General features: G+C 38.6%; 1 protein-coding gene across 4 annotated transcripts in view; it reads left to right on the top strand.

Annotated features, from left to right (window-relative positions):
- Window positions 1-548: 548 nt before the first annotated feature.
- The window catches only part of LOC149822215 (trafficking protein particle complex subunit-like protein), a 183,416-nt gene continuing 161,585 nt past the window's right edge, over window positions 549-22,379 (top strand). For all 4 annotated transcript variants that reach the window (XM_089980716.1, XM_089980714.1, XM_089980713.1 and 1 more), the window contains exons 1-2: window positions 549-899; window positions 1,740-1,824. In XM_089980716.1, coding sequence (XP_089836842.1) covers window positions 631-899; window positions 1,740-1,824 — 354 coding nt within the window. In that variant the 5' untranslated portion in view covers window positions 549-630. The remainder of the gene's footprint in view (window positions 900-1,739; window positions 1,825-22,379) is intronic.

Here is a 22,379-nt window from a genome sequence, read left to right as displayed (position 1 = left end):
AGGATACCATTGGGATTTGAACTTGCAACGACCCAACGTGCACTAGCTACTCCTACCACACAAGCGCAGGCCCGTTGGTTAACTACTATTATAGTATATAGAAAGCGCAAACATTTTGATTTGGGTCAAAGCAAAAACGGACTGAGCCGCTGAAATAAATCTGAGTTGGAATGCAAAAAGTTTGGAAATACGAGACTAATTGATTCAAGAACGAGCTCCAGATTCATATCCAAGTCCAACAACGTGTGTCCCCAGGAGGGTTGGCCTAGTGGGGTGGGCCTTGGCTGTTAGACAGAGAGTGAAGGTTCGATTTTCATATGCATTGCGTAGCATAGGTCCCGGGGACAGAGATCCTAGTCTTGGAGTTTTACGCTGTTGGCACGATGACCGTAGGTATGGCAGGAGCCGTCGCGATCACGTCTTAGCGCCGGGTGCGGACCTTCCACACCCGACGCTCTCGCATTCCGAGCTTAAGCGACGGCTCCGAGTCGACGACACGAGGGTGACTCACTCTCCACCTCCTCCTTGGTCGAGAAACAACAAGGGCGTGACAATAAAGGAGGAGGAGAAAGAGAAGGAGAAGGAGACGGAGTAGAAGAAGAGAGGATTTCAGCAGAGGCCAGCAGAGGCATGAGCGCGTCGCAGGGCCCCCACTCTCTCGCATTCAGAGTGATGCGGCTCTGCCGGCCTTCCTTTCAGGTGGATCATCCCCTGAGGCTCGACCCCTCCGATCTCATCCTCGGCGAGGACTTCTTCCACAACGCCGTCAGTCGGTCGGATCTCCTTTCCACCAAGAAGACGGGCACCGAAGACGTGAGCTACTGGAGGAGGTTCCAATTGGAAGATCCGTCGGATCTGATGGGCCTCCCCGGCCTCCTGGTTCTTCCTCAAGCCTTCGGGTACGACCCCATCACATTCTCTTTTTTTCTGGTTCTTGTTGTAAATCCCTTCGTCTCTCCCTAGTATGGCTCGTAAAACGGAATAGATTTCGTGCCTTTTGGAATTCTTTGTTCTAGGGATTGATACTACTTTCTCATTTCATTAAATTTTGGGTATCTCCGAGGACAATCAGGATGAGTGCGTTTTTTTACTTTCCATTCCGTGGAGGTTTTGCCTTCCTAAAGAAGATTTGATGGGGAGGAATTCATCTGACTTCAAAATATATTGTTTGTCTGTTGGTTTCAATCCGAGCAATCGAGTTTGTTCTACCTACATCACCATGTATCTGAAAAATCTTTAAGCAAATTTTGTGATATGACGTTGTTCTATGGCTTTGTCGATTCTCCCAAGCATGTTTAGTGCGACCAAATTAATAAGGACGAGACAAAAAACAAGTTTATACCTAATCACGTTATTTTGCTCTGCTGTACCTTTCTTTCATTCTGCTCTGGAATTTCATAGTTAAAACGATTAAGCTGTTGCGAGTCCATATCTATGGTCTATCTCCAAATCGTTATGCTGACCGCCGGAGGATGTATTCAAATTTGCTTGAAGCATTCCAACTCAATTCTTGTTGGCTTTTACTTTACCAGAGGATTCATTAGGAAATACTTTAACCTGCTTTTACCTCCATATTTGTCACTGCTCTAAAAAGCATATTCAATATGATAAAATTAATCACAAAGAGATATTGACCTCACACAAGATTCAAAATTATTGCCTGATTATGTACCCATCTTTTACTTACTTTTTTACTTTTTCGTGGATATGAATATCTTTTTTGGTGTTTGTATTTGCAGAGCAATTTACCTTGGTGAAACATTTTGTAGTTACATCAGTATCAACAACAGCTCCAAGTTTGAAGTTAGGGATGTCATAATTAAGGTATGTGAGATACTGTTATTCTTTTTGGCTGTGTAAAACCAGGTTGCCAAAATTTCAGTTTGGCTTACAACTGTTATTTACTGGATTGTTCTGCGACGTTCAATTTAAGTGGGTAGCTGTTACAAGAAACCTGTTACACTTTATATGCAGGAGCCGTTTTCTCCATATAAAGTGTAGTCTTTGGGTTTTGAAAAAATCATTTAGGCCCTGTTTGGATTCGTGGCATCCTGAGGAATTGAAACCCGATTCCTCAGGATTCCACATTCTGTTGTTTGGATTCAAAGCATAGAGGTGGAATGGGATTCCCATTCCCCTCAAATACCAAGAATTATATTCTTTATTTAAAGAAGGGAATGCATTCCAACGAGATTTTAATTATATCCATTGATCCTGAACCTCAAATCCTCCTCCCTCCTGATTCCTCTTCCTGCCTGAACCCTAGCCGAGAGAGAGGGAGAAGCAGGGCCGGCGGCGGCCGGAAAAAGGGGTAACAGCCATCCTCCTCCTCATTCTCCTCTCTCTCTCTCTCTGTCTTTTTCTTCTTCTCCTTCCTCCACTTCTTTTTCTTCTCCTTCCTACTCTTCTTTTCCGTCTTCTTCTCCTTCCTCTTCCTCTCTCTCTCAACTGTCCTTTAAATTGGAATGTATGTTTATATTTATGCATATCTGAGACTTTTGAATCAACTTCAAACTCCTAGAAGCTCATCCATAAGGACCAGAATGTGTTTGTGGAAAGGTCTGGACAAAGAGTGATGTAGTGGCACTAGTGGGGAATGTTCTAGATGACAACTATGATGTCCAATTTGTTAACTGAAAATCAATTATTGTATTTTACGCAAAAACTAGAAGAATTAAAGATGTGCAGCAAGTGTTCGATGAAAAGCCTAAGATGCTTGTGATCCTGTGAAGGGGGTAATGGTAGTGCTTCTTTAAGCTAGTTGCAGTTGAACTTCACTTGAGCTCAGTGGAAGTGCGGCATCTATCTTTCCTTCAAAAAAATTATCAAGTAGTACTAAGGGTCTGCATCCTCCTTAGCTTAGTACTAAAGCTTTCCACATTAGAAAGAGAAAGGACGAGTTCCCACATTTGGAATCGCCTTGCAGTTCAGCCCTAATCCTCCTCTACTTTCTCATGTCTCAAAGTATTCTAGTTCAGGTTTGGATACCAAAAGTTATCACTAATAGCCTAAATCTGGGCTGGCCTGTTCACCATAGAGTGCTCAGTTAAGATGGACTTGTTTCAGAAAAAGGTAGGCTAGGCTCAGTATGTTCAATTTATGGAGCAGTCAACAGATCGGTCTTGCACAAGTAGACTTGATAATAACCTGATAATAGTGGGTATGGACCCACACAAGTAGGCTTACTTTGTGTTCCCCTCTTTTGTTTACTTTTTTTTTTTTAGTTTTATGCAGTTTGTTTTCAACTAAAAACTGTTTGGGAGCCAATACCAGCTTCTTTAATTTTCAAAAATACTCAAAAACTAAGGAGAGCTCCCAAACAATATATATAGTTTCCAACTCCACATAACCTCAGAACTCTGTTTTAGCAACACATGGAAACACCATTCCATCCCATTGTAAGCCTTCCAAACAGAGCCTAAGATATACTATGAATTTGTCCTAGAAATACCAAAAAACTTCAATACTCTGGGACTAACACCAGAGACTATAGCAACCAAGCACTTGCGGAACCTAGAAGGTTGAAAAATTCTACTGCCTGTTGGCACCATCGGTCGAACAACAAAGGGTGTTCATGAGTCAAGGGGAAGAATAGAACATTCATGGGTCCCCAAGAGTACCATGTCGTGGTGCTAGAGATAAAGAGGCTAGTACTTTTTGGAGCCTCAGTCCTAGACAATGCATGACAATTAACAGTTTGTTCCTAAAGGAGATTGGAGACTTGGAGATGGGGCTCAAACCCCTTTGTAGGTGCTCCAAGATGCGGAGCAGAGAGTCTATCTGAAGTGTTGAGTTTTTATTTGAAGCGTTCGATATCCTTACCTCTTGGTTGGAGATGGGAACACTAAGGCCTCTTTTGAATGACAAGGCACAAAACCAAGTTTTCAAAACACTTAGTTTTGCTTTTAAACTAGGTTTGCAAAAACCTGAGTTTCTGAGTGTCTGGCAGACTAAAAACTTCTTTGTCTAAGTTTTTGGTTTGCAAACCATTTTTAGTCATCCACCAGCCAAAAAATGGCCAAGCTGGCACTGAACAACACCAACTATGTCAGGAAGTGCTAGCCTGGCCATTTTCAGCAGTCGATGGCCGAAAAATGGCTAGGCGGTAAAATAAAGCAAAAAAAAAAATGCATGGTCATTTTCCAGCAAACCTACCAACTGGAAAATGGCTGGACTAGCACAGGCCACCATAGACCATGCCAGTCAGTGCCAGCTCGTACATTTTCTGGCCAGTAGTTGGCTTGAAAAAGGACAAACTTTGAAATAAAAGAAAAAAAATGTTGTCCATTTTCCAACCATCTATCGACAAGAAAATGGCTGACCTAGCATTGTCGGTCATCCCCAGTGCTAGACTTACCTATTTCTGGCTTGCTTGTGGCTGGAAGATGTCCCAAGGGCCAGCCAAGTAAAAAAAAAATGGAAAATGTTTTCCTGCAATCTTAGGCCATTGAACGGCTGGAAAATCGCCAACATGGTATTGCGCAGGCGGTACCATCCTGACCATTTTCTGGTTCAATCATCGGAGATGGCCAGCCTGCAAGTGTGTTAGTAGTGGGAGGTGAAGCAGACATGATGGGGGGTTGTGGGGTTGGTGTGAAGGTGGGTAACCCTATAAACCGGGTTACCAGGTTACCACATTTGGTTTTTTAAAAATCTGATCCAAACCAGGTTTTGAAAAAACAAGGGGTACCCGGTTTTTTCAAAACCTAGGTTGGACCAGGTTTTGGAAAACCTGGTTTCCATGTGTACCAGGTTTGTGTTAAAGTATATATACATATATGCTAACATATATATACCTATGTCACATGGGTGCGGGGATGCGGCACTTTCAAAAACCTTGGGTGCGGGGGTGCGGCAAAAATAAATAAATAAATAAATAAATAAATAAATAAATAAATAAATAAATAAATATATATATATAAGCAGGGCCCGGGGGTTCGCGGGCGGGGGGTTATAGGGGGGCAACGATAATTAAAAAGATGAACTTAAATTGTATGCATTTTGTTAAAAATAAAATATTCTTTTAGTTGTGGTAGTAGTACGTAATTAGTGCAAAGTAGAGAGACTCTTTTTGTAACCCATTATTTTCTAATTCCTTCTTAAGGAGGGATTAGGGTCTAATAATGTAAAACCCAGTTAAAAAAAAAAGATTGGACCCGGGTCGGGTCCAGACCCAGATCCAACCCGTGCCCAGCCCCTCGTAAAGGGTTTTCGGAGGGGCTGGCAGCCCACAGAGGGGGGGGGGGGGTCGCCGGCGACAGGGGGCGGGCCCTGTGTGCGCCCCCTCCTTATAAAGAGGGGAGAGGGGAGGGCTTACGAGCCTCCCCCGATCCCCCGACTCTCTCTCATCTCTCGTCTCTCCCCTCTGTCTCTGCTCTCTCTCCCCCCGACTCCATCTCTCTCTCTCTCATTGCCGACGCTGGCCAACCCCTCTTCATGGCAACCACTCGCCGGCGAGCCCCCCTTCACGGTGATCACCTCCCCGACGACCTCTCACTCCCTCCGGCAGCCCAGGTAACCCCCCTCCCTCTCATTGTCTCTTCTCCCAATAGCGGCAGGCAGGGGCCAAAGGCCCCTGCGACTCTCTCTCCCTCTGTTTACCTTCCGGCAGGGGGCCATCGGCCCCTGCCCCTCTTCTTTTCAAAAATCCAGCAGGGGCCGATGGCCCCTGCCTTTGGCCATTGGCCCCTGCCTCCTCTTTGAAGCCGCAAGGGGGCCTTTGGCCCCTGCGCTCCCTCTCTCTGCTCGTCTCCTTGGCAGGGGCTATCGGCCCCTGCCCCTTTCTTTTAAAACCTGGCAGGAGCCGAAGGCTCTTGCCCCTCCTTTCTTTAAAAACCCAGCAAGGGCCTCCTAAGGCCCTTGCCCCTCTTCTTGAAGACCCAACAGGGGCCAATGGCCCCTGCCCCTCTCTAAACCGACAGGGGCCTCTGGCCCCTGTCCCATTTCCTGTCGAGCAAAGCTCGGCAGGGCCCCTGCCTCATCTCCCGAGGGCCGAAAGTGGGCATTTGGCCCCTGTGACCCCGTCTCTCTCTCATTCTTCCTTCCGACGGGCCAACAGAAGGGGGTGGGAAGCCCCCCTTCCATTCGAGGTAGGAGAAACCGAGTCTCCTCTCTACCTTTGCTCGTTTTTATGCTTTCTAAAAGTCATATTTTTGCAGTTTACGCAACGGAGCCCGTTCGCGCCCCGCGAGCTAAACCAACGATCACCTACGCTCGTAGACGACTTCTTCCTCACAATACCTCAAGGTAGGAGAAGTTGCACAAGGACTTAAATAATTAATTCGAGCTTAAATAATTAAAGATTGAAAGAACTTAATTACATATTTATATACATATACGTATATAAGTACACTTTTAATTCAAGGACGCGGTTTCGCAATCCTTGTCCTTTGCTTTCGCATTTCCTATTTCTGTTTGCCGTCGCGCTTTGCGCCCAGGCTTTTGCTTTCATATTTACTATTTATTGTCTTTTAATTCAAGGACGCGGTTTCACGATCCTTGTCCTTTGCTTTCACATTTTCTGTTTCTGTTTGCCGTTGCGCTTTGCGCCCAGGATTTTGTTTTCGTATTTACTACTTACTATCTTTTAATTCAAGGACATGGTTTCGCGATCCTTGTCTTTTGCTTTCACATTTCTTGTTTCTGTATGCCATCGCGCTTCACGCCCAGGCTCTTGCTTTTCGTATTTTTGTCTTTCATTTTTGCTTTGCCACCGACTCAGCGTATTCGGGAGGGATACCTTTTCCACGTTTATACCCGATATGTTTTGGGAAAACCCGATATGTTTTGGGAAAACCCGATATGTACTACGACGATTGGATGAGATGGTCATATGACCTCGATTAGTGCTTTGTGCACATTGTTGAAACAGAAATGCTTCAAAGATAATGTTTTACAATACGGAGTGAGGCTCTATTTATAAAGCCTCACTAATCATAAAGGGGGTGGGGCCAGTCCAACCCCCGTACCTACAATAAGTACATTAAATAAAAATAAAAAAGACTTTTCAGTCCCTAATGGACTGTGCTAAAATATTATACATGAAATGCCCAAAATGCCCCTGATATATGTATATCAGTGATTACATACTATTTTAACACGTGCACATTGCGATACAGAGAAACACAAACATTTAAATTTGCATCGTGCATCGGCTCTCAGAGAGAGAGAGAGAGAGAGAGAGAGAGCATCAACTCAAAGAGAGGCAACACCGTGCATCGCCCCTTAGAGAGAGAGAGAGAGAGAGAGAGAGAGAGAGAGAGAGAGAGAGAGAGAGCATCGATTCTCAAAGAGAGAGAGCATCGTGCACTGGGCTTTCAAGAGAGAGCATCGCCTCTCAGAGAGAGAGAGAGAGAGAGAGAGAGAGAGAGGGCATTAACTCGCCTCCCTAGGGCTCATCGTGCAAAGAGAAAGAGCATCAACAACAAAGGGGTCGCCTCTTCGTTCGCTTTACGACTAAGGAGGAGAGAGAAAGAGAAAAAGATAGAGAACCTGATGTTAGCATCTTTGACGGTCGTCACTGGTCGCCGGCGATGATGGTCACCGAAAATGGAGGGAAGGGCCCAAAGGGGAATAAGGTTTCACTGTTTCAGTCTTTCAGAAATGGGGAAGAGTCGAGAGACTCGAGCCCCTTTTGTTTTAAAGTCGGTTCATCTAGGAACTAACTAGTGCACATATCGGTTCAGCCCTGTGAATCGGGTTAGAACCGATTGGCTTGAAACAGACTTGAATTGTCTGATTCAACAGACTTTGCGAGTTGTCGAGTCAGTGCCGAGTCGGATGATTTGAATGATTCCAGCCCAAACCTGGTAAAAACAGATTTGGGCTAGATCAGTGGCCCAATTGCTGGACGATCCGGTCTGACTCAGACGATTCTTGAGTCGGATCATCAGGTTTGCCAACTATGGCAGATTGGGAAATCATAGAGGAGACCTCTACTACATGATTCATCTTTTGCTTTTAAAAGGCAATTTTTGTTATAATGTTCAAAATGTAGACATAGTTTTGTGGCATAAAAAACTAGGACATCCTAATTTATCAAAGTTATCTAATGTACCACATTTGAACAAATTTTGTAATGAAAAATTCGATTGTGAGGATACGTTCTTAACAAAATAAAAGCTCTTTTTTTTCCCAAAAGGACCTTATTTTCTTCTAAACCATTTGAATTAATGCACTCAGATGTATGGGGACCTTCCTCTATCTTATCTAAAGGTGGTTACTCTTATTATGTGATATTTGTTGATGATTATACTTTCTTAGGCACAAGTATAAAATTTTTGAAAATTTTAAAAAATATCAACCTTGTCAAAAATCAATTTAAAACTGAAAATTCTATCTTTCGTTCCGACTCTGGAGGAGAGTTTATGTAAAATGAGTTCAAAACTTATTTTGAAAACAATGTGATTTTACACCAAAGATCATGTGCTTATACACCGTAAAAAATTTGATTTTGCTGAGAGAAAATATAGGCACATAATTGAGATTACTAAAACTCTTTTAATTTCAAAAAATGTTCCTAAACAATTTTGGGCTGAAGCTTGTTTGACTGCTGTGTACCTTATTAACAGACTTTCATCATCTAAACTTCAAAATATTTCTCCTTACTAAAAACTCTCTAAAATCTCTCTTGATTATCTTAGATTAAGACCTTTTGGATGTAAGTGCTTTGTTCTAACTAACAAAAATGATAAACTCTATCCGAAAGCTATATCATGTGCGTTCTTTGGATATTTGAAAACTAAAAAAGGATTTAGATGTTTTGATTTAGAAAATGACAAACTTTATATCTCAAGAAATGTTTACTTTGTGGAGTATTCTTTCTTATTTGAGTTACTACCTAAAAGTAGTAATGATTCTTTATTTAAGAATGTTAGTAATGACAAGCTTCACATCAATCTTCAAGATGGTGAGAATATTGAGTCAGAAGAACATAATGTAATTCAATGTAGAAGACATGAAAATGATAGACAACCAAGTTTTCTAGAAAATTATTCCACCCTAGAAACCCAACAAATAGGAGTTAGAAGATTCGATCAGACCTCTAGTCCCCCAGATAGATTTGTTTCATATGAATATTTTTCTCCACAATATAGAGCTTGTCTAGCTAAGATTTTGTCCTACTTTGAACCTGCCACATATAATCAGACCAAGAAATATCTCGAATGGATAAAAGCTATAAATGAAGAATTAGGAGCATTTGAAAAATCTAAGACTTGGGAAATATCCCATTTGCCTAAGGATAAGAAAACCATAGCTTGCAGATGGGTTTATAAAGTTAAAACTAAGAGTGATGAGACCCTAGAAAGAAACAAGGCCAAGTTAGTTGCCAAAGGTTATGCACATGAATACGTGATAGACTGTGATGAGACATTTGCACCTATAGCTAGGATGACTTCAGTTAGGACCCAAATAATTGTTGTTGTTGTTGTTAAAGGTTGATCTATCTACCAAATGGATGTAAAAAATATTTTTTTAAATGGGGATTTAAAAGAAGTTTATATGGATACACCTCCGGGATATGAAGCTCCTCTTGGTAAGGTGCTTCGATTGAGAAAGACTCGACATGAGAATATTTTGAACTCATGTAACTGTGGTGGGAAAATATTGAAATTGGCTAGCAGTATGAACTGCATGCACAATATCAGGCTTAGTAATGGTTTAAAAAGTTAAGACGCAAATCATTTGGCGATAAAGAGTAGGATCATCCCGAGGTGTCCCATCATCATTCTTCATTTTGACATTAATAACTTCAGGGGTACAACTGTGAAAATATCTCAAAAATGAGATAAAGTGTGCGATAAGCACAACACCACCAATGTGCACAAATGCACAAGAACACTTAGAACAAATGTACACAAAGGTACAATAAAGAAACTTAAATGCACAAAGGCATACAAAATATAAAGAATTTTATTGAGAAGAATGGAGAACAAAAGCTCCAAGAAGTGATGTTTACAAAGGGGGAACTCCCCTATTTATAAGAGGAAAAGGAGCCTTGGAGGGGCTCCACTAGCTGTTGGAGCCCCTTCAACGGTTAGAATTCTAACCGTTGGAGAGGCTCAACAGCTAGTGTTGAGCCCTCCAAGGTTGACTTTGAGTCAACAAAAAAATAAAGACAAAAAAGGGAAAAGAAAAAAGAAAAGAAGAAAAGTAAAAATGCAAAAAGAATTACAACATATTCATAATTATGAATATGCGCAAAAGGAAGAGAAATGACTAAAATACCCTTGCGGGTTTTACAAGAAAAAAGAAACATATATATTTACATATATATATATATATATATAGATAGATACATATACATATATACGTGATGTATATATGTATATGTATCTCTCTTTATATATATATGTAAATATTTACATAAAGAGAGATACATTTTAACACCCTCCTTCAAACTTAGGGCACAATGACCGAAAGTTTGCTAAGGAGAAAGTTGAATCTTGGAGAGCAAAGCGCCTTGGTGAAGAAATCTGCCAACTGATATTCTGACGTTACATAAGGAAGATCGATGACTTTTTGTAGATATGCCTCTCGGACATAATGACAGTCCATCTCAATATGCTTTGTCCGCTCATGAAACGTGTGATTCTTAGCAATATAGATTGCACTCTTATTATCACAACATAACTTTGTGGGTTCTTGAATTGGAATCCCCATGTCTTGCAGCAACTGATGAATCCAGACAATCTCCATAGTTGTAGACGCCATGACTCGATATTCTGCTTCGGTGGACGATAGAGACACCTTCTGTTGTTTCTTATATCTCCATGAGATCAGGGATTCACCTAAAAAAATGAAAAAGCCTGTAGTGGAGTGACGATTATTTGGGTCACCTCCCCAATCAGAGTCAGTATATGCAATTAAATTTAACTCAGAAGATGAGGAAAGGAAAATTTCCTTGTTTAAAGTTCTCTTTATGTATCTGACAACTCGGAGAACGACACTCATATGAACGGATGTAGGAGCATGCTGAAATTGGCTTGCAGTATGCACGACATGAGAGATGTCCGACCTTGTAATGCTAAGATACATTAGAGATCCCACAAGTTGCCGGTAGGGGGTGGGATCCTCCAAAGGTTTCCCATCATCGATCTTCATTTTTGATCCCACAATTTTTGGGGTCTCACAGATTTTATCATCAGTAATACCTGATCTGTCAAGAATCTCACATGCAAGTTTAGTTTGAGACAAAAAATAGCCTCTATGAGAGTAGGCTACCTCGATACCAAGAAAGTAAGTCAGATACCCCAGGTCTGACATTTCAAACTTTTCTTTTAAAGTGGTTTTAATGTTTCTGATGCCCTTTATGTCACTACCTGTTATCAACATATCATCAACATACAACAGTAAAATCACAATTCCTGCATCAGACTTTTTGACGAACAGAGCAGTGTTAGTGTAGCATGAGGAAAAACCATTTTGAACCATTACATCATTAAATCGATCATACCAAGCCTTAGGGGCTTGTTTTAAACCATAAAACGCTTTTTGCAAACGAAGGACTTTCCCCTTTGGTACGTTCATACCAGGAGGAGCATCCATGTAGACTTCTTCATTAAGGTCCCCATTTAGAAATGCATTTTTAACATCCATTTGGTAAATATTCCATTTTTTAATAGATACAATGGTGATCAAACACCTTACAGAAACCATTCGTGCAACAGGAGCAAAGGTTTCTTCGTAATCGATGCCGTATTCTTGACTATATCCTTTTGCGACAAGACGGACTTTATATATTTCGAGAGTGCCATCACTATTGGTTTTGATTTTAAAAACCCATCTACATCCTATTGTTTTCTTTCCTTCTGGAAGACATTGAAAAACCCACGTTTTGGCTTTGTTGAGGGCTCTAAGTTCGTTGTCCATGGCATCCCTCCATTCTATCATTTCCTTAGCTTCTTTAAAATTTCTAGGTTCTTGATATGAGTGAATGGCACTAAGACATGCCCTATGCTTTGGAGAAAAAGACTCATAGGATATAAATCTAGAAGGATTTTTCCTAGATCTTTCAGTTCTTCGAGAGTTATTGGAAGATTCACTAAGGTCACTATATTCCTCTATTGCACTTCTAAAAGTGCTTTTATCTCTATGTGTATAGGTAATTGGTTCATTTATCATTTCTTCTTCATCATGAATGGTTTGAGGAATACTTTCACTTATATCCTCATTCTCATTTAATTCATCATCGCTAAAAAAATCTTCATTTCTAGATAATAGTTCAAACAAAAAGGAAAAATCGGCATTATCTTCATGAGTTTTGTGTTCTTCAAAACCACTTATGTTTTCTAAAAATGTTACATTTCTTGAAACATATAGTTTATCATTCTTAATATCATAACACCTAAAACCTTTTTGGGTTTCCGAATATCCTAAAAACGCACAAGGAATAACTTTGGGAGATAATTTATCATTCTTATCAGTGAGAACAAAACATTTACAACAAAAAATTCTTAACCTATTGTAATCGGGTTCTTTTTTATACAAGATTTCATATGGAGATATTTGATTCAAGTTTTTGGATGGAAGTCGGTTGATGAGATAAACCGATGCAAGAGCCGCTTCAGCCCAAAATCTTTTTGGAATTTTTTGAGAAATTAACAAAGTTCTTGTGGTTTCAATTATGTGTCTATGTTTTCGTTCGGCTAACCCATTTTGTTGAGGAGTTTTGGGACAAGACCTTTGATGAACAATCCCTATATTTTCAATATAACTTTTGAAATCATTTGAGAGATATTCTCCCCCGGAATCGGTTCTAAGAATTTGTAATTTACTATTGAATTGATTTTGTATTAACATGTGAAAAACCTTAAAAGTAGAGAAAACCTCATGTTTATGTTTGAGGAAGTATATCCAACTATACCTTGAGAAATCATCCACATAAATAACATAATACGAAAAACCTCCCTTAGACACAACGGGTGCCGGTCCCCAAACATCCGAATGCACAATTTCGAAAGGCTTAGTTGAAAACATAGTTCTTTGTCCAAAAGGTAAGCTTTTCATTTTTCCAAGAATACAATCATTACAATTGAAATTGTCTTTACATAAGGTTTTAGCAAAATGTAAATACGAAAGCTTGACAATATTTGGATGCCCAAGGCGTTTATGCCAAACATTTATATCCTTATGTTGGACAACATTACAAAAAGAGGTTTTTGGAATTTGAAGAAATTCCATGAGATAAAGATCTCCCTTCCTAGAGCCTTCCCCAATCAACTTCCCGGACCGACGATCCTGTATTCAACATTTATTTGATGAGAATTTGATATCACACCCATGATCCGATAGTTGAGAGACGGAAAGCAAATTTAAATTTAGTTTTGGTATAAATCAAACTTTTGGAATAGAAAAACCTTGTCTTTCAAAATCACCAATTCCTTTTATTTCAAGAGAAACCCCATCCACGGTTGAGACAAAAGAGGGTGACAAATTTTTTGAGTATTTAGAAAGTGAAAAAACATTTGGAGTCATATGAAAGGATGCACCCGAGTCTAAGAGCCAAAGAGCCAAAGAGTCTTACCGGGAAGAGAGAAGGTGGTCATGGCGGCTCCGGAAACGGATCCCTTGAGGAGTGGTTTAAGAGCTTCCATGATTTGATTGAGAGACAAAGTAGCATGATTGGAAGTAGAAGGCCCTTCCTCCTTGGTTGATTGAAAAGTAGTAGACATAGCCACCATCTTCTTCCATTTAGGGCATACCGGTTTAATGTGACCCGGTTCTTTGCAAAAATGGCATATGATCTTACTATAATCTCTTCTTCCATAATGCCCACCATTTTCTCTTCCTCTTTGATTTTTGTTAAAATGAGGGGGTTTATAGATTTCAACATTATTCCCCGGTCTTGAGACGGCATAAGCACCCTCATCCTCATCTTTAGAGGGAACAACCAACACACTTAGATTGGTTTTATTCATTCCCAATCTAGTTTCTTCTCCACCTAATTTGGTAAGCACATCTTCCAAAGGAGGGGAAGAGAAGGAAGATAAGAGAGAGGATCTAGTTTGTTCAAACTCGGGTCTAAGCCCATTTAAAAAGTTAAAGAAATGATCCTCTTCTAATTGTTTGGCCCTCAATTCAATAGCCTCACCACTCCATTTAGGTTCTTGGAGGGCAAGCTCATCCCAAATAGTGGATAACTCGGCGAAATACTCTCTAACGGACATTTCTCCTAGTTGAAGGGTTAAAGCCTTCTTTTGGAGATAGTATTTATGGGATAAATCTCTTGAGGTATACATTCTTTCAAGATATTCCCATACTTGATATGCCTTTTTGAACTTTAGAATGTTGGCATTAATTTTGGTCTCAACCGAAGAGAAGAACCATGAGAGTATTTTGTAATTTTTCATTTTCCCACTCTTCATGCTTCTTATTGTAATCTTCAAAAGCCTTTTCTCTTTCTTCTCCCTCAAGAACCTTGATCTCCCCTCTCTCAAGGGTAGTAATTTTTGGTTCGGGTTCGGGAATAGTTCCTTGAACATATCCCCAAAGACCCTTACCTTTTATATGGGCCTCCATATTCCCGACCCATACATGATAATTCGTTCCATTCAATTTGAAGCCAAGAGAGAAGTGAGAATCTTTTTCGCCCATTAGAGAGGATACAAAGAGAAATAAATGCGTACCACAATGCAAAATGAGTCCCTTCTTGATGTAGGAAGCTTCTAAAATATAGAATGAAGAGTCGAGTCTTCACTCCAACCATCACAACTTAATGGCACGCTTTTCGAGGTACTCCAACGAAGAGAGAAAAGAGCACGATCTTCTTTTCCTTTAAGCCTAGCTCTGATACCATGTGAAAATATCTCAAAAATGAGATAAAGTGTGCGATAAGCACAACACCACCAATGTGCACAAATGCATAAGAACACTTAGAACAAATGTACACAAAGGTACAATAAAGAAACTTAAATGCACAAAGGCATACAAAATATAAAGAATTTTATTGAGAAGAATGGAGAACAAAAGCTCCAAGAAGTGATGTTTACAAAGGGGGAACTCCCCTATTTATAAGAGGAAAAGGAGCCTTGGAGGGGCTCCACTAGCTGTTGGAGCCCCTTCAACGGTTAGAATTCTAACCGTTGGAGAGGCTCAACAGCTAGTGTTGAGCCCTCCAAGGTTGACTTTGAGTCAACAAAAAAATAAAGACAAAAAAGGGAAAAGAAAAAAGAAAAGAAGAAAAGTAAAAATGCAAAAAGAATTACAACATATTCATAATTATGAATATGCGCAAAAGGAAGAGAAATGACTAAAATACCCTTGCGGGTTTTACAAGAAAAAAAAACATATATATTTACATATATATATATATATAGAGATAGATACATATACATATATACGTGATGTATATATGTATATGTATCTCTCTTTATATATATATGTAAATATTTACATAAAGAGAGATACATTTTAACAACAACAACAACTACGCCTTCATCCCAAAACAATTGGGGTCGGCGATATGAACCAAAAAAGAAAATCATTCTGGGTCTTCCATATGAATCCTTCTCCTTCAATCATTTCTATCCAATGCCATGTCCTCGGTGAAGTTCAAAGCATTCATATCCTTTCCTATCACCTCCATTCATGTCTTCCTAGGCCTACACCGACCTCAGGGGTATTCACCCTTTTTCATCAGTAATGCCTGACCTGTCAATAATATCATTTGCAAACTTGATTTGAGAAAGTAAATATCTTCTAAGAGAATTTAAAACCTCATTCCCTAAGAAAAATCTAAGAAATCCAAGATCAGTCATTTCAAAATATTTTTTTAAAAATACATTTAATATGCTTTACTCTCTGTTTGTCTTCACCTATAATGATCATGTCATCAACATAAAGAAGAAGAATAACAATCCCTGCTCAGATGTTCTTAATAAACATGACAATATCAGTATAACAAGATTTAAAACCAAGTTTAAGTATAACAGAGCTTTGGGTGCTTGTTTTAAACTATAAAGAGTCTTTCTCAATCGAAGCATTTTACCAGGATGAGCTTCATATCCAGGAGGTAAATCCATATAAACTTTTTCTTTTAAATTTCCATTTAAAAATGCATTTTTATGTCTATTTGGTCGATATGCCAAACTTTAACAGTCACAACAACGATAAGGACTCTAACTAAAGTCATCCTAGCTACCGATGTAAATATTTCATCATAGTCTATCCCGTATTCTTGTGCATAACCTTTGACAACTAACCTGACTTTGTGCTTTTCTAGGGTCCCATCACTCTTAGTTTTAACTTTATAAACCTATCTACAACCTATAATTTTCCTACCTTCAGGTAAGTCAGAACTTTCTCAAGTTGTAGATTTTTCGAGTGCCCCTAATTCTTCATTCATAGCTTTTATTAATTCGAGATATTCCTTTGCTTGTTTATATGTGACAGGTTCAAAATAAGACAAAATTTTAGCTGAACAGGTTTTATATTGTGGTGAAAAGGATTCATATGAGACAAACCTATCAGGGGGCCTAGAAGTCCTATCTAATCTTCTTACTTCTCCTAATTGTTGAGTTTCTGAGGTATAATATCTTTCTAGAGCATTTGGTTGGCTATCATTTTCACGTCTTGTATATTGAATTATTCTAGGTTTTTCAGTTTCAATATTTTCACCATCCTGATTTAATTGAGGCTTTTTACTAACATCATAAAAAAAACATTACTACTTTGAGGTAATAATTCAAGTAAAAAAATACTCAAAATTCTTCTTAGGCACATTTTGAAAGAAGCTTTCATTTTCCAGAAAATAAGCATTCCTTGGTATATATAATTTGTGTTTTTCGAAATCAAAGCATCTCAACCCTTTTTGAGTTTCCCCATATCCAGATAGAGTTTATCATTTTTGTTTGTGAGAACAAATCTTCTGCATCCAAGTAGTCTTAATTATAAGGTGAAATGTTTTGGAGCTTGGATGATAAAAGTCTCTTAATAAGATATACAACGGTTAAACAACCTTTAGCCCAAAAATGTTTTGGGACATCTTTTGAAATTAAGAGGGTTCTAGTAGTCTCCATTATGTGTCTATGTTTTCTCTCAGTCAGTGTTATTAAAAACGCGCCTCAAGGCGCAAAAAGCGCGCCTCGCCTCAAGGCGAGGACCTTTGTGCCTTGAGGTGTAGGTATAAAGCACAATACCCTTGAGGCGTGCCCCTCATGGGCCTTGAGGCGCACACCTTGAGGCGAGGCACACCTTGGACTGAGGCGCACATGCCTCGATTTATTTGGTCAAATGAGGGTCAAAACCCCAAATCGACAGATTTGTGAGATTGAATGCTGTAATAGCCATGTGTATGCTTGGTTTTAACGTTGACATGGAAGGCAAATCTTTAAGTTGTATTTATCCATCCAAAAAGATCTCTCTGGACCGCATTTCTTGCATTTTCCTACCATGTTCATTTTAGTTCTGACGATCACATCACTTGGGAGAGTCCTTTTTATTCTAACGTTGTGTGTTAATGAATCTGCCACCTGTTTGTCTTATAAAAATTCAGTATCAGTGGACATCAAAGTATAGTCATATTTGACTTTCGTGGATGGTGTCATATTTCATAAATTTGAGTTTGTCCACTGTTGTAGATATTTGGAAGTTTTTACTCTTTCATTCGCAGTTGATGGTTGAAAAAAATTAAAATGCATACTCTCAGTGGTTACAAAGGTGTAAGGGCAATAGTCAATCCATGCCTGTCTTTTATTTGATCAGCTGACAGTGGTTCGTGAGACATTGAATGACAGAGAGGGCTCTTTATGAATAATTTAGAAAGATCAGAACCTTTGTTCATTTAATATGCATGAAATCTCCTTTCCCCCATTTATTGAATTTCATCTATTGTTACAAAATGGGGCAACATTGGAGATAAAACAACTCGTTCAAGAAAACTACACGCATGAGATCTGACATGTTCACAAAGATTCTTTGTGAAAGCCATTTGAATTGGGTGTTGTTGGCTTCATGGTTCAGTTTTGTTTGTTGTGGGCCCAGTTTAGCATGAGTATACTGATTTCTTTTGGTATGTATATATATATTCATGTGTTAAGAGTCCAATTGATGGTTCAACAACATGTTTGACTTGTCGATCAACATCATGTTTGGGTTATGTCATACATACCGGGTGATTTCCTTTATGCACAAGGCTATGCAAAGAATGAGATGATCACATGCTTATACTTAGAAGGCCATGCTTAGTTCACATGTTATGGCACAACTGCTCCACATACATGTGCATACGTGAAATTTTATACCTTGTAATTTAAATGATTCATTAATGAAAACATGCATTGGACATGAATGTGAGCATTTAATGGAAGCATGAATTTTTAACTTGGATATGTGCGAACTCATGCATATGCTTATAAATTTATTGTTGTATGCAAAAAAATTTGCATACACGAATGTGCACTGAAAAGCATGTGAAAAATAATGCATGGAGGCATGCGATTGATAATTTTTGCTTATGAATGCATTGATGGTCAATTGGATCATCAGTTGCTGGGTGAGCCTCAAGAACCAGTTGTTCTCTGATTTAGTTATTTTGATGCATTACAACAAATCAAATGTGATATTAATGTTTTACCGCACTGTTCTATGTTGTCATGGGCTGTGGTCCCGTGAAAAGCTTAACATGCTGATGTGCAAGCTTATGTTATTAATTCTGCATGTAAATTTGCAAATGTAAAAGAGATGAATTAATAACCAGATAAAAGAAGGTAAAGAACAGTGTAATTCACTTTCTCCTTGATGTCCCTGCTTTAGCGTGAGAATCTTGGATGCTGCGGTTTGGGGAAAACCGTGAGGATACAAAAACTCCGTGTGCGTTGTTGCCCCTGAACCCGATATTGAGGTTCTTCTCCTGACCACGGTTTTAGGGAGAGTCCGCCACTTTTCCTGGGGGTGGTGTGTTTTGACACAACTGTTGTTATTTGGTATACCAATAAAGTGGCGCCAGTGGATGCTGTTTTCCATGGTGTCCCCGACTTTGGATGCTGTTTTCCAAAGTTTCGATAGATGGTGCTGTTTCCTGATATCGGTCGAGGGCTAAGTGTGGAACCCGGTAATAAAATACAAATTGTGTGTTAAGCTACCACGACAACCCTACTTGACCTCGGGGAATGTACCCGTTTGGTGTATCCGCGGGCAATGATAAATTAAAAAGAGGAATTTAAAGATTGTGTGCATTTAATAGGACATGCATATGGAAAGAGGGGAGCTTAAATGAAAGATAATAAGAGTTCATGCATTGCACATACATCATGCATATTCTTGCTGTGCATTAGTTCATGCATGTTTACCTGTTCACTTGGTTGTTATATATTGATCATTGCATGATATTGATCTCTTTTGCATTTGATTGCTTTATTGATTAAATTATAATCACTGTTACTTACTTAGTGTTCCCTCATGCTTAATGTTTACTTTATTGTTGCATAAATGGTTAATTGCCTTATAATTTGGTTATAATTGTACCCTTCTAAATTATTACATGGATCTTATTTATGTTCTTTTTCTTATTTGATTCATTAGGGAAACCTGTACGCAAAATTCTTCGGATTTCTGACCCTCTCATTTTATTGGGTTTTCTCAGACACAGGTGATCAGTGAAATTGACTCGCTTCTGAGGGGATACGAGGGTCACGTTTACTTCAGACGGCTTCACTTACAGACATAGTGGCTCTACTTCTGTTTTCTTTTAGTTTTTCTTATTTCCTACAAATTGCTATTTCACTTTTGACATTAAATATGACTTTTATTGATTCATTAATAAAAGAGTTCAGTTGGTTGGTTATGAATGATAAATGTAAGTTGGTTTGTGGTGTGTGGTTATCAAAATGAAATTGGAACTGTAGGGACCCCAGGTCTCTGGGAAGTTTTCTGCAACTCTTAGAAAAAAAAAATTTCTGCATTTTTCAAAGGTATGAGTTGGGGTCGTTACATCTTTTACATATGCTCTCTCACAATATATCTCCAGCATTGCTCTCTCAGCTTCCTCTAATGTGTCAGACTTATTTGCAAAATACAGTTCATAATATTTCAATTTGTTTAAACTGGGTCAGAAAGACCTGGTATAAGAAAGAACCAAGAGTAGCACACTTCAACAAACAGTTCTCGTCCATTTTTATATTTGGCATTCTTGGGTCCCAGCAAACAAAGTGTTCTATGTTGTTTACATAGGATTTCATTTTTCAACTTAGATTTATTTGATTGATTGCATGTTTTCGGTTTTGATGAATTTTTGTGTTAAGGATATTGACATAAATTTATTTATGTTAAGTTCCATAACAGGATATATATGTATTAAGCCTAATGACATTTTTGAATTTCTGTATTAAGCACATTGACAAAAAGTGATCTATGTGTTAAGTTCTAGGACAGTTTTGATTCTTTTTAGAAAAGAATAATTCGTTTTTTTTTTGTCCACAAGGATGCTTATTGATATTCCATGTTTACTGATATTTCATGCGCAGATGTACAATGTTTATCTTTTTTTATTTTTTTTAATTCAAGAAAGCATGCAGGTGTAGAAAGTGAAACAATTTTTAATTTAATGAATGCCCATGTTTTATTTTTTAGATACTTACATAGATCAAGTTGTTGCATTAATGTTACTTTTACATGTTAATCTCATATTTTTTTTCAATATTTATTTGAGATTTTTTATTTCCTGTTGGTTGTTGCTTCATCAATAAAGATTATTTTATTTTTTATAATTTTAGATATTTTTTATATTTTTTTTAAGTTTAAAAAAAAAAACTTTGAGGCTTACACTTTACGCCTCGAGGCTTACGCTTTACGCCTCGAGGCTTACGCCTCACCTCAGATTTTGGTGGAGCGCCTCGCTACGCCTCAACGCTTTTCACAACACTGCTCTCAGCTAAACCGTCTATTGAAGTGTATAGGCACATGATCTTTGGTGAACAATTCCATTATTTTCAAAATAAGTTTTGAATTCATTGGACATAAACTCTCTCACAGAGTCGGAGCGAAAAATAAAAATTTCAGTCTTAAATTGATTTTTGATAAGATTATGAAATTTTTTAAAGTTTTTAACAATCTTATACTTGTGCCTAAGAAGGTATATCCATGAAAATCTTGTATAATCATCGATAAATATCACATAAGAGAAACCACCTTTAGATAAGATAGGGGAAGTTCTGCATTCGTTCGAGTGCACTAATTCAATAGGTTTAGAAAAGAAAAAGGTCTTTTTTGGAAAGGAAAGAGTTTTCATTTTTCCAAAAACACAATCCTCGCAATGAAATTTTTCATTACAAAATTTGTTTAAATAGGGTACATAAGATAATTTTGATAAACTGGGATGTCCCCGTCTTTGATGCTACAAAACTAAGTCCATATTTTGAACATTATAACAAAAATTGCTTTTTGGAAAAAGAAGACAATCCATGTAGTAAAGGTCCCCTTCTCTATGTGCTTTCCCAATCGGCTTCTGGGACTGGACATCCTGGACAAAACAATTTTTAAATGAGAATGAGACATTACATTCATGATCAATGATTTGTGAAACAAAAATAATGTTTAAACTTAATTCGGGACAAGTCTAACTTTTGGAATAAATTGGATCGTTATGGAGGACGGATCAATGCAAATTGTCGCCTCTTGTGTATTCATTTGCTTCCTCCTTAAGGAGGATGGGATGATGATGCCAATGTTTTCACTGTTTCATGATCAGGGATTTTGAATAGAACGTAGAGATAGATTGTTTGCTCTCTAGGTGATTTCATTTTGAATAGATCGTAGAGGTAGATTGTATGCTTGGACTTTCTCTAGGTATTTTCATGATTGTAGTTTTTGAATAGAAGTAGAGATGTGCTTGTGCATAGCTGGATATCAAGTTTCTGCTGAAAGCTTCAAAACAAAGAGGAAGCGTTTTCCATTTCCCTTCTCCGGCCACAAGCGGACGACGTCCCGAACCTAGGGTGCCTGTCGTCAACCTCCAGCGGACTGGCAGGATTTCCCCCGGCGCCCATCGTCTCCTTGCTGGTAATCGCCACGGTGTTCGTCTTCTTCTCACCGGAAATGACGTTCGTCCTCTTTCGCCGCCGGGATGTTCACGCTGGTCGTCGAAGTAATTCGACCCATTATCCATGACTGTTCAAGTTGTCTGCACATCGTCATCAAACAATGGCACTATGTACAACCAACACAGTTGAATCCAGTGCAATTCATGACTTGAATGGTTGAAAGGAAATTTATTCATAATATTTAAGCATTTAAACCATTATATATATCAAACATTTAAGAGTGAAGTTTAGCAGGGTTCTTAAATCATTTAGCATCTGTATATATTCTTTCCTTTTTAAAACCTAGCATCTGATAGGTGTTAATAGCTCGCCAAATCAGTATATAGTTAGACTAACACAATA

This window comes from Nuphar pumila, chromosome 11, assembly GCF_984573655.1.
Source record: "Nuphar pumila chromosome 11, dmNupPumi1.hap1.1, whole genome shotgun sequence".
Classification (NCBI taxonomy): domain Eukaryota; kingdom Viridiplantae; phylum Streptophyta; class Magnoliopsida; order Nymphaeales; family Nymphaeaceae; genus Nuphar; species Nuphar pumila.
Note: the sequence above shows the minus strand (reverse complement) of the source record. Positions and strands in the feature narration are given on the sequence as shown.